Source organism: Andrena cerasifolii, chromosome 2 (assembly GCF_050908995.1).
Source record: "Andrena cerasifolii isolate SP2316 chromosome 2, iyAndCera1_principal, whole genome shotgun sequence".
Taxonomy (NCBI): Eukaryota; Metazoa; Arthropoda; class Insecta; order Hymenoptera; family Andrenidae; genus Andrena; species Andrena cerasifolii.
Window position 1 is genome coordinate 10472579 of NC_135119.1, and position 13208 is coordinate 10485786.

The following is a 13208-nucleotide window of genomic DNA, read 5'->3' on the forward strand; positions in this document are numbered from 1 at the left end:
AAAAAGAATGATTTTTTACTGCACAATTGTACATCCGTATACAAATGCTCGCCATTTTGCGGAAAAAATAATACTTTTAAAATCAGCTGTGTCAAACTCCAGAGTCTTTTATGTATTTTTAGAGGGATGTTTTTTCTTTTGTTTCGGATAATCACTGTCGGAGATATTTCGGTTACCGCGGAAGCTGTTCTGGGAAAAACTATCTAACAGAAAAATTGTTATTACACGTTCAATCTTCTTAGTTTTATAATTAAATTTACAGAATTGTTACATTAAAGTATGTACTTTAAGTTGCGCGTAAATATTTTCAAATTAACAAATATTTTCAATGAGAAAAAAATTCTCAGAGTTCACCCTGGTATGTTGCTCCTTAAATCCTCTCCTCGTTCAGAGCACTTCTTTCACTCCTTCGCCATGAAATTTCAAGCACCTGCGAGCAACAATTGTCCGTCTGGTACCTGTGGCTCCTGCGAACCAGGCCCTTTAAACACGAAAGCTCCTACCGATACCCAAATTCAATTTCAAATTAAAAAAGACACGTACCACAGAGGAGCAGAAATTTCGAGTGAGCGTGTAACGATGGCCGAGGAGTTAGTCGATGCTTTAATCACTCCCCCGCCTGCGAGATCTCGTTCTGATTGATATACAGAAGATTTCACTGGAAAGTTACGTATACAGGTCGAGGCGGAGCAGATCAACGACCTGAAAAGTAGCTTCCAGACGAGCGGACGTATTTCTATGCGAAAGTGGAGGATGCGTCCGTCGGTGGGCGAAGGAAAGGTGTGAAAAGCTGCCTCGAAGGTACAAAAAGTTAATTAGAACGTACCGGAGTTGGCGTGGCCATGCCCAGCAGCGCTGTTGGTCGCTGAATGGACAGCGTTGGTCGCCGCGTTCGCGACGTGCTTCAGCGCGCTTATCACCATCATATCTCCTATCACACTTGGATCACAACTATCACGTACCTCCTACAGGTCACCCAGAATCCCCTCCACCTCCAGCACCAGCCCCAGTCAAATCCAACCCCGCACAACTGGTCCCCAAAGTTCACACTCCGAATCCTCCGAGGATCATGACCGACTCCTCACTGTGGCTCGCGAAAACCTTGCAAATCCATGCTTTAGACCCCCAGACTGGTGAAATAACGCTGTGAAGTAGTGTCCTGGAGATGCACTACCGGTTTCAAGGGACACATACGAAGAGCGAAGGAGTTAGCTTGCTCTAATTAACAGGATTCTTGAGCTCTCTGGAAGATTCACGTTCCACCACTGTTTTCGCCGGGTTCTTTGGTCGGGGAGGGTGATTTTTAGGCGGTCTGTTGGTTCTGGAGGCGGCAGCTAGGCTGTGCAGGGTCTATGGGCTTTGGAGAGGCGGCGCCGCGCGCGAAAATCGTCTCGGGGATGGCGAAAGAGCGCCTCGCGAGCGTCGTCTGGCGACTAAAGTGCGGCCTCAGCTCGCGGTAGACTGCGAAAGGCAGCCAGGTCTCTCGCCCCCCCTTCTGCTTCCTCGGCCTTCTTCGGAGTTTCACCTTCACGGAAGTCTCGGCTGACGCGAGTGTAGGTGTCGGGACACCGACGGATCCACTCTATTTCACCGCCAGAGGGGGATGACCTGGGAGCCGTCACGCCTATGGCTTCGCGATAATCGAATAGCTCGGGCTCTGGTTCCTTCGGCATTTCGACCCAGTTCGCCGGCGACACGAGGAGTCGCCACGAAGGAAGCGAGCTTCCACGGGTCGGTTGTAAGAGTTATTGGGGATTGAAGGGGGGCATTGATTGGTGTTGAGCCGAGGTTGTTGATCTTTTGGTTTGGGCGAAGGTGGTGATCGAGGGAGGTGAGTTGCTGGAGGACGGATATTGGGGTTGAATGATTTGTAGTGGAGGTTTCGAGAGGATATTGGTTGAGCTTAGGGGCTGCGACGAATATTAGAATAATCTATGCATTCGAATAATTGGGAGTATTTGAATAATTATAGGTAAACAAGATTGGCAAGATCGACAGTACTTGCGAATTTAAATGAATGACACATTCAGCTTTCCCTACAACTGAGAGGTAGCACATACAGTTATTTTATTTCACGTATTTGTATATTAATGCAAAAAATACCTAGACAATTTTCTGATGCATTTGGGTTGTTGCAATCAGAACAAATAAAATTTCTTAAATTATTCAAAGTCAGGGAAGATTTTTCTGGCTCCTGAAAATTTTCATTTTTGCCACGTACAGTGCTCTAGGACTCTTCAATTATCTCTGGTAGTAGAGAATTTGAGTGTTTTAGATAGGAGAGGTGAGGAGGTAGTCATTGTCTAATAATGAATTGGGTATTCAAAGAAAAATTATCAAAAATTAGGGGCGAGATTCGTATTGAACTGAGGATGCTGGACTTTCGGTTTGGGTGTATAAGGAAATTCAGTTATGGAGGAGTGAACAGAAGCTGTTGGGGTTGGATGATTAATATTGGACATGTGAAGGAGTAGTGACCTGCAGGTAAACTGTAGACTTGGATGCAACAAAATTTAATGGTTTAGAAAGGGTGTGAATTGGTAGCTATTGACTGAAGCTAGGTGGGGGGGTTTGATTGCTGTACAGTAGAGACTGTTGGTCTTCTAGCATGGCTGTAGAAGGTAATTAAGTCACTATGGTGTGAGTTGGTGGCTTGGAGGGAAGTTTGAGTTGCGTTGGAGACGCAGGGGTTGAATGATTGATATCCGAGGTGTGGAGAGACACTGGAGGAGGCCTGAGAGGGCACTGACCTCTAGGTAGACTGTAGAATTACGTGGAAACTAATTATCCCTGATAGCGGAGAATTTCAGGGTTTCAGGAATGGAGAACGAGGAGGTAGCCATTGAGGTACTTTGAATGGGGTATTAGAGGAAAATTGTTTCAATAAATTAGAGGTAGGAATTGTAATGCTCTTGAGTCGAGATTATTATTCCTTTAATTTTAACGTAAAGTGTACTTAAACCAAAGCAGAAAGAAACGTTGATGACTTTGGAAACTAGTTCTCTACAAGATCTGAAATTTAAATAATCACCCTTAGAAATTTCAACAGCCATTAGCTGAACTTGGGCAACTATCATACAGTGGTTCTCCTCAGGATCGCAAATTTAAATAATCACCCTTCGAAATTTCAATAGTTATTAGCTGAACCGTAGAAGAGCAGTGACAAAACTAGAAAATCCGACAAAGTGAAAGAGTTTTATTAGAAGACTAGAAGAAAGAGACCAGCTTGTATCCACCAGTTAGATATACGTATACCATAGACTACTCAGATTCATATTTGCATACCGTCGAAATTATTAAGGTACAATGGGGAACAGTGGCCCCATTCGTGCTAGCAGAACCTAGGAGTGCTTGAGGTGTCTGGTTCGCAAAGTTTGTCAAGAAACTGGAGTGTCGAGGTGGAAATCGGCGGAGGATCAAAGCGCTTAACTTCCAGACTCAATAAGATACCAGTTTCTGGCTGCACGCCGGTCAAACGGTACGTCAAATCAAGTTTCACGGGCGCGTTGACTCTAAAGGCAAGTTTGCTCTTCGCCAGTCGTTGCCAATCAGCCTCGTCAAGTATTCGAAACGTCGGTGGAGCATCTTTAACTGCTGTTACGCGGCTGCGCGACAGCAATTCTAACCGCAGCCACTTCAGAGCAACGAGTAATTAGACACAGGAAACATTTAATCAGAATGGTCAGAAACGAAATAGTTGGGTCTACCTGGCCCCAGGAATACATTGAAAATATGAATAATAATCTTAGATTGTTGAGAGGACAAGGATATTTGCATTCAGGGCTTGAAAAGGGCATTTTACGTTAGCTATAGTCAGGATAGAAAATATTTGGCTGCTGCAGGTCATTTTGCTGCAGAATTAAATAAGCTATAGCCACTGTGCCAGGTGCCTCTGTTTGAGAGGTAAAGAGGAATTCCTTTACCAACATTTCGATCTCTCGAATACAGTGGTAGGCGGAGCAATGGGAGGAGAGGTGCAGTAGTGGGGGAATCCTTGAGGCGTAATGTTGGGCGGAGCCTTGACGCGCAGTGGTGGGGTAGCCCCGCGAAGCGACCGCCGGCAGCCAATATCCACTGTTCAGACTATAAGGAGAAGTAAGGAGATCGCCCGCGTGGAACAACGAGCTTGTTGGTCCCCAGAGCTCGCGATACACCGATAATCCGTCGCTGGATCCCACCAGTGTTTGCTCCACTAACGTCACACGATATTCCACGTCGAAATTCAAGCCTCCGCGGCGTCCACTCCGCGGCATCTTTTCGCTGGAACTAATACGGTCGTTCGCCGACTTCGCGTGCGGTCGGTGAACGGTGGCCCCGGCGAATCGAGTTTCATTTACACACACGCTTCTGCCCGCATCCAGCAGGTGAACAAATCGAGGAACATGAAAAACATTACACGGCCACCTACCACTTTTGCAACGCCCTTTTTTGTTCGCCGCTGTTCACTGTTCGCGCCTGGCAGCGCGATCTCGTGAAAGCGTTCCTCCATCCAACGTTGAAAGTAATCGAGGTACACGGGGAACGCTGATTTAAAATTAGAAGTCTGGGATTATGGGGGAAAATATGACAGCCACTGTTTCTCCGTTGTTTGAGAAAAAGTTTCACGAGCAAAAGTTTTTCTCTCGTTGGGAATCGTAAATTTTTATTGCGGCCTTTTCATTCGCAGCTTTGCACGTCACGTGATAATAGCAGCGCTAAATTTCCCTTTTTTTTTATTGTTCACTTCACTTATCGTAAATTTCTCATCGTCACAAGCTATGAAGTTACAAGCCGTGAAAGGTGGCGTGTATAGAGTTCATGGTTAATCAAACTGAAAGGGTCCCAGCTGTCACGATTGATATTTCGTTTTTTATTTCGTTCCTTGTCTCGGAGAGATCGTGATAATAATTGAATCACGTGGAAGAGAATATATTCTCCGAGTTAAATATCGGGGGTTGGAAGATGAATATGTGTGGAAGGAACGACGAGGGGATTTCATACCAGAGAGAAAACTTAAAACAAAAACTCAAGGAAACAGTTTCGAGTTTTCCGACTATCAGGTAGGTGATTGCGTAACGAAGTTGCCGGGTTGCGGGTAATGGGATCAGGGCTTCGTTGTCCACTTCGTCACCCTAGGAAGTCCAAAGGCCCCTCGGAAACCACTTCATCTCCCACGAGATTGCAATTCGTATTTCGACCTCCTTGTCCTCGTGAATTCCACGCGAGCCTGTAGGACGGGTTGCGTCAAAGGTGCCAGGAAATGCCATTCTCAAAGAAAATACGGGAGACCGAGGAAGGAAAGCTTCTCTGCGAGGAGGAACAAAGAGCCTCCGCCCCATTTTCAGCTGGGGTTTTCGGGGCTCAAGGGCAAGGATTCGCGCCACTAGTGGCAATTCTCCGCGGAAAAGCTGTCACCCGTCGTCCTTGCCCGATCAGATCCTCGGTCGATCCTTTTTCCGGGGAGTCGTGGGCCGGGGAGAAGTCTCGAAGCTCCTGGATAATGGGGGACGACGCCTTAGTGGAGGGCGAGCTCAGCACTTTGCGACGAGCGGCTATCTCTGCCAGTCTCATCAATGTCCAATTAAGCGCAAGAAGATCACCGTCGCTGCTAACGTCTAATGCCTAACCGCTCGATGAACAGTCTTCCGTCTGGATAAGAGCTTTGGACCACCTAGAAGTGCGCGATGGACAGAAGACTGTCGAGGGTGAAGACACCGAGAGACACTTAGTGTCTTCATGGTTCTGGGGGGAAACAGAGTCCTTGGTTCCTCGGTTTAAGTACTCTGAATAGCACTGAGGCTCGTAGGAAGATTTAACAGCCCTGCTTCGATACTAGTTCACGAACCCCGATACTAGTTCATTGCCATCCCCAACGGAGTTTTACGCAGTAGGGAGCTGCTTACTACCACTGTATTTGTGCATGCGAAATCCAAAGGACGTAATATTACGTCGAACCCTTCCCTTCTTCGCAAATTTAGCACATAATGGGGATTATATAATAATTACTATCTGAAAACAGCGGAAGGAGTGTAATAACAGATGACCACTCAGCAAATGGTCACTAAGCGAGTCTGACTCGCGCGCAACGTACGCGAAACCAACTCTGCCGATGCCGATCGGCCGCGGCAAGTTCTCGCTGCCTCCGCGGGCTGAAGTTCGACACCCGGAGGCGGTGGCTCGTAATTTCATTTCCGCTGCTCGCCCTCGCCTCCGTTCCGACGCGACACGAGCTCTCCCGTCGCGTTTGTCCCGGAAAATCGGATGTCTGGAAAATAGAAGGTGACTGGCGTCCGTTTACTAATTTTTCACGCTCGATTGCGATCGGAAATGGCGGCGCCGATCAGCGGAACGAATAAATAGTGTACAGAACAATTTGTTTGCTACGCGTCGATCAAGGTACAGGTGAATCGAATCGCAACTGAACGTGGACGAGGGTACAGAATTTACAAAATGTATATACAGGGTGGTCCATAATGAGTAGTTTAGCAATGCAAGCGAAGTATTAAGAAGAGAACTCAACCTGCGGAAGGAGATTGAAAATGCAAACTACGATCTGCATTTAGGAGGAGTTGCAATAACCAAGAATGAAGCTACAGGGCGTTCCAAAATTTTTGCAAGCTGTGCAACAAATGGTCATCGAGAATCAACTTCCGCCATCGACGAAACTTTCGCTCGGAGGAATTGCAACCGTTCCCCCATTCCCCAGCTTTCAACGCTGCTGAACTACCCGCCGCGAGTATTTGCTTCCGCCGATGTTTGAATAAATATTCGACGAGTACGGACTCGTAAGGCGGGTTCGCAGAGACGCGACAGCCGCAGAACTCCATGTTACCTCCTGGAGAACTTACACGAGCGAAAATTCCGCGGGGCCATTTCTACGTGATTCATATCCCGCGGGCGGGGCGAGGGGAGGGGCGGGGCGGATGAAACAGTCAGCAAATTTAATTGGACGTTGACGATGCATTATATTCCGTTCCCGCCGCCGCTATTCCGCTGGGAATTTTACTCGCTTCTCCTCTAATTTCGAATTTCAATTAAAGGGAGGTGAAATATTTGCCCCCTCCCCCTCCATCTTCTCCGCTTCTGTTTCTATCCTAAATTGCTCGACGATTACTCCCTCGAGCAGCATTTCCTTGAATGCGGCCTTCCCAGACGGGAAGGAAGAGGTGCCATTTATTCTCGGTACTGTTTATCTTCGTTTCGAATTAGTCTTTTCCTAATTAATTGATTTTAGGGTGCGTAGGTACTTAGGTGTACATAAGGAACGAATATTTGAGTATCAATGGGAAATGAGTTTATTGGTATAACGAGGTCTCGTAATATAAACCTGCAAATGTCACTATTGCTTGGTACACTTATAAGCTAGGACTTAATTTTCTGAAACATTGTTTGAAGGCTTCATTCGCTCGATGTAAGAAAACAGTGGGAGCGTTCAGCGAAGGGACGGAGCAAGAGCTGCTGATTACACAGTTTCTGGACTCCGTTGATACAACCGCTTCTCAATAACCCCTCGTCGACTGCCTTTACAGTGGCATACAGGACCGAGGCCAAGATTCGTGCCGTCCAAGCAATTTTTATTAAAACTCCGCTCGCGACGCGGGGTGGGGAAATGCATTGTGTGTCACGAGGCGTGCCATTTCCTCCTCTATCGAGGTAAAGTGGCTCCAACCCCGGTCACGGAAACCCCGTGTCGCTTCGTAATTGCTGAATACCACTGTCGAACAAAAATTCATCGAGGCAACGTGATTTTTAATTATCACGATACGATGTCGTCATTTATATTCTAAACAAAAGAGGCCACTGGGTATAGCGAGCTGTATTGCTGAAGCACAATGGACTAGCTAATGAAAATTTCACTCACTCGGCTGAAAGGTTTGTCATAGCATTTCTGGTTACCAAAAGCAGAATTATAATTGAGGCAGATTCAATTGACCACTCAAGATCACTGGGCGTGGCTAACCCCTCCACACTGGCCACTCCCATTACAGAATAGCCACGCCCACTAATCCACTTTACCCAATTTCCTTCGCAAAAAAATTCCTCAGACATTCCACAGTTTGCGATCCTATGTACAACTTGAACCAGAAATTTACACGCGGAATACTTGCAGAAGCAAACTGCATCACTGAAACCATTGCAATTTCGCTGAAATCCTAGGCGAGCTCTTTAAAACCATTTACACCGCTGACTATCTATTCGCGTTTAAAGGAACTATGGAAACGCAGCCGGAAAAATTTTTCCGACCCAAGAGAGAGGAGAAAAAAAAGAGGAAACAGACGAATTGGAAAGTTAATCAAGTCGCAGAGGCGAACGGGAGCGTATCGAAGTTATTCGTCTCCCTGTTTCGATGCCCGGAACACCTGACGCGATAATTTATCGAGCTCTTTAACTTTCAAGTTTCGTCCGCCCCGCCCCTTTCCCCCACTCCGCCACAGCCGCGTGAATCACGTGGATAAAGGTTCGCCCCGAATATTCTGCGATTTCAATCGCTTCAACCGTGGCTTATTTCTCCCGATTCAACTCCCCTCCCCCTCTCTCTCGACCTCTTTCATCGTATCGAACAAGATCGCGAATTTACTTTCCATTTACGCGACGGAGAATAATGCCTCCTTTGACGCGCCACTGTTCGCCGGGGGGGAAAAAGAATTCACGCTTCTCCAAGAGCGCGTGAATGGAGCGAATAAAGAGGCTCGGGGATAGAATTGAACGGGAAATTCGCGAAGTCGAGGGAAGGGCACCTTTTTTTTCAAGCTAATGAAGAGACGCCCGACAACGTGGAAGAAGCTAGAAAGTTAATTAACGCTTCCGCGGCTGACGACGTATTACTGCGCTCTCTGTTTTGTGTCTCGGTAGCTTTTAACGCGCGCTTCCTTCTTTCAAGCCCGATAGTAACCATCCTCTTTGTCCTCTTACCTCGGTAAGCTGAAACGTGGAAATTGTTCGCGTGGTAAGGTGGTGGTTTAATTTTTGGCCCGGTATTCCTCTTTCTTTGTGGTTAGTTCTACTGTTGGTGGTAGTATCTTTATTAAGGGGAATAAAAATATAGGGAGGTTGGTAGGAAATGATAAATTCCTTTGATAGTTAACAAAAGATTCATCTCCTTGATTTGCATATTTATCTAATTAAAAATTTGAAATAACGAATAAAAGATAAACGATTCTATTCGTTAAAAGATAACTTGAATTATTGGAGCCTTGAATAAGGAATAAATTTTTTTCCATCTTAGATAAAGATTTTGCCCATCATTGGAGTAGAAGAGACCGCGTCCTTGATCTGCTAATACAGTCGCAACAAAGAAGGGGAACAGGAAACGTAGTAGAGGGGAGGGTCGGTGGGCGTGGCCAAATGGCACGATGGGCGTGTCCAGACAGCGTAGTGGGGGTTAACAGCTCCAGCAGCCAATTACTCACGATACTTTCAAATGCCACAACTCGAAGAGGAACCAACTACGAATATGATCGTAACGGAATATTCAAACTATCACCAACCAATTTAGGTCCACCCTCCGCATCATCCCTCCCAGATTGAAATCCCCAGGGCACCTTAAAAGGTGATACTTTTGCAGAAAAAAGCCCAGCAGAATCCTGAAACAAACTTTGCCACTCGTTTCGCTCGCCGCTCGAAGTCCTCCGCCCGTGGGGAGCGCGCTTCGAGGGCCCGCGCGCGATCCAGAGTCGGCGTAATTGCGAAAATATTAGTGGTAGGGCTGGCAGGATCGTGGGCAAACAAGTTATCGTATCGTCGGAGGGAAATCGGCCGTCCAAATACGGCGAATCGATATTCAATTACGGGTGTATCGCCGCGGAAGTGCGCGATAAGAGGCGACCGAGGAAAGCAGCTTTCACGGCAGAAATATCGACGCCGCGGCTGGAAAATGAGCCGCGGAACGCCCCTGATACTCGCAGCCCTGCAACCCGCCCGACAGGCCCCCCTGGCTCTCGTTGTTTATACACCCTCGACGGGACTATCGAGTACATCGAAACGCCATTTTAATCGTCCAGCTCGCTCTAACGCGATAAAGCTGGAGGCACTCTGAAAGTCGAGTCTACACGAACATTCTGGACCAGGTCATGCGAGGGTGGGGCGCTCTATTTTTCGGTTATTTTTAAAGTTAATTACTTATTTGTGGGGATTCTCTGCTGTGACTAGGAAAGATTCGGGGGAGGAGGATCTGATTGTAAAGATTGGCATTAAATTCGACTCTGATTTAAGGGGTTATAGCATTTTGAAAATGGAAGAAAAAAAATTTCCTTTAAATGATAGTTTCAGTCCCAAAAATACTTTAAACGCGTTTTTCTCGAAATGGTGATTTCACGTTGCGTTTTTCATTTTCGTTATCATTTTCTCAAACAAAAAAAATCTTAAAGATAGCTGCTATTTTCAGAATCCAAAGTGGCGTGCCCCCCTAAAATACTAGTGGGTAGGTGTACCAAGCAGTGGTGACATTTCTTGACTTTTTTTTTTAAATTGGGGAACTGTGGTGGACTTTAAATCAAGTCGATCCTGACCTGAATCTTTCTTTTGGCCATGTTCGCTGGAGCTGTCGCTATTGCTTGGTACACCTCTGTTCAATTTAACATTGGACCATTTTTAGACGTTGTATCGTGCTTACAAAATATTGTTTCCCATCGAATAATGGGTTTCAAATTGCAGGAGCCTTTACCTGGAAATACCAGCCCCTCTTTCAGCCGAGCAATAATTCGCGATTGTTAATTATTCCGAGAACGATAATGGCGAATCGATACTCATTGTTATTAATTACCGCTCGTTCACGGCTAATTACGAGGCCGCTCCCCTCCGGCTACAGCGGGGGCCCGCTCGAAACGGAAAACAGAGGTGAAATAAAAAATATGTAACAGCGATACAAACGAGAGAACGAGTGCTCGGGTATTATCGTTAATCGTTGCTAATTAGCGACTGCTAGTCGCAGCCTTTCTTCCCGTCGAACGTAAAGGAGGTAGGCTCGAAACTAAAGTTAACAATAGATGAGAGAAAATGTACATAGGAGGGTGGAAGGAAAGAGTTTTCAGAAATTGCACGCTTTTTAAACCACCACCGATCGGTACCTAATCGTTCGGAACTAATGAATGCCTGATTATACAGCTTGCACCGTCATTAATTAATACGCCCCGCGGTGCCATTAATTACCTCTACTTTGGATGAAGCGTGCGCCCATTGATATTATTACCGAAGCGTTATTGAACACAGTCTATACGCTTTTATGAATTCCAAAACATTAGTAAAAAGGATATTATCGAGCTGGAGATACAAAGGAACGTGATTATGTATTGATAATGTGATAAACAATGTCTATCGTTTCTGATCGGTCTCAAGAAATTGTTATACTCCATTTGTACATATTTTTTTTGCACGTGTTCTGTTTCCACTGTTATTTGTATATCAGTGTCTGGATTTTTTAATTCTATGTCATATGAGGATCAATGGATAGTTATTAATGTTTACAATGAGGAAGAATTAGGTATAGATATGCAGAAAGCTACGAACCCTCAATGATCTGAAACTGAGTCAATTTAATTTGAAGATTTTTAATACTTAAGGCAAAGTAGCTTTAACTTTATAGAGTATATTTTATTTCTTGTTGTTGTTTTATCATGTTTTTTAATGGCTCGTCTAATAGTGAGTAGTATAATTAATATTATTTTAAATTTTCTGTAGTATTTTGGTTGTATTTTCCGCAACTATGGTTTGCTGGTTTTAATAATTGTATAATGTAAGGGTTGGTAATTTTTTCAAAATAAAGATCACAGAACTATGGGATCCGTACTGTGTTTATCTAATTTTTTAGGATTAGTAGCTTTCTGCGTAACTAAATCCAATTAAGGGGAGGTTCCGGTGTAGAAGTCGATTTTTTTTTATTTCATAGAACCTCCCCTTAAAGAGCTATCATATGGAAGACAGTTTATTTGTCAGGAAAGGGTGACGAAAGAATTTAATTAATGCATCGAATGTTTCTCTAAAATGTTTACAGGAAAATACTAGTCACTATGTTTCTCCGTGCCCCGTCGCCGGCTGCTTAATCAATAAATCGAATCCTATTTATTATTCCAGCGGCGTCGCTCGTAAATCCCTTTCCGATGGCTTTACGCCCAGAAACCCGATATTCAGTGATTATCAAATTGTGATAATCCAATCGCGACTGCACTTTGTTAGGACATGTTTTTAGCACCTTTTGAAAGAAGTCACCGGTTACTTTCTTTACTTTTCAAAGAAAAGCTTTGCCTGCCAGAATTCTGCAGCTAAGAGGCTTCAATGTAAAGTGCAAGCGTCTTGGGAGTTACAGTCAGAAGGAAATCAAGTGGCTGCTAAGGTCAGTGAGACATTACCCCCCCTACACTGCTTTGTTCCTCCCACCGCGAGACTCTATTACTCTCTTGGCTCCGCCCACTGCACTTGAGTCATTCAAGTGGCACTTCGACTCTGCATGGTCGATTAGGTCTTAAAGAAACGCGTTCCAATAATTGTAATTTTACAATTATTGTACATTGGCAATCGTAACAAAATGACGTCAGTTTGAAAAACAGTTCGACAAAACAACCTTTTTCTCGATTACTTTTCGAAAAAAAATTGTTAATTGAGGTACGGTTGATAGCAACACTCATACAGATTAAGAATCTTTTCCAATTTTTTGTTTTAGATAATATAAAGAAAAACATTTAAAACTAAAAGAAAATCTTTTTTTGTAAAATGTAAGAGTGGCTTAATAAATTCGAAAAAGATTTATTTCATTATATGTTGTACCTATATACTGAGAAAAAATCTTTAAAAATAGCTTCATTTTTCGGCCGATCAAAGTAGAATGCCCCCTTAAGAACGCACACTAGTAATCAATTAACTTAAGCATATTATCTAGAATCCCCGACCTACAAAACAATTTAATCTTACAACGTCCCCGAGGCAAAACTCCCAAAGAACATTCATATGTATTCAATACATTGGGAACTACAATAACCCTATTACCCCCGACTAATTTAAAGATGTATCGCCACCGAAATTAACCGAACACCACCTCCACTCTTACGACCACAATGTCCCTCTAGAATTCCAAAACACCTTCCATACCCAAAGCATCAAACAAGGATACCCACGCATTCGTCATCCCCACCACGAATAACACAGAAGCGTCTACGTGTGGAGGCAATGGAGGCTCCAGTAAACCGCCAGCCATTTACCACCACCCAGGAGGGAAAGGGTGCACATCGCGACTCACA

At 44.8% G+C, this 13208-nt stretch overlaps 1 protein-coding gene across 5 annotated transcripts in view; it reads right to left on the minus strand.

Moving 5' to 3' along the window:
* Positions 1 to 13208, minus strand: part of Btk29a (tyrosine-protein kinase Btk29A) — a 197235-nt gene that overhangs the window by 44082 nt on the left and 139945 nt on the right. The window contains exon 1 of one of the 5 annotated variants that reach the window (XM_076830191.1): positions 827 to 1432. The exons of the other annotated variants lie outside the window; for them this stretch is intronic. Within the exon in view, the coding sequence (XP_076686306.1) occupies positions 827 to 926 (100 nt within the window). The 5' untranslated portion in view covers positions 927 to 1432. Of the gene's footprint in view, positions 1 to 826; positions 1433 to 13208 lie in introns of those variants that run through there. 5 annotated transcript variants of the gene reach the window in all.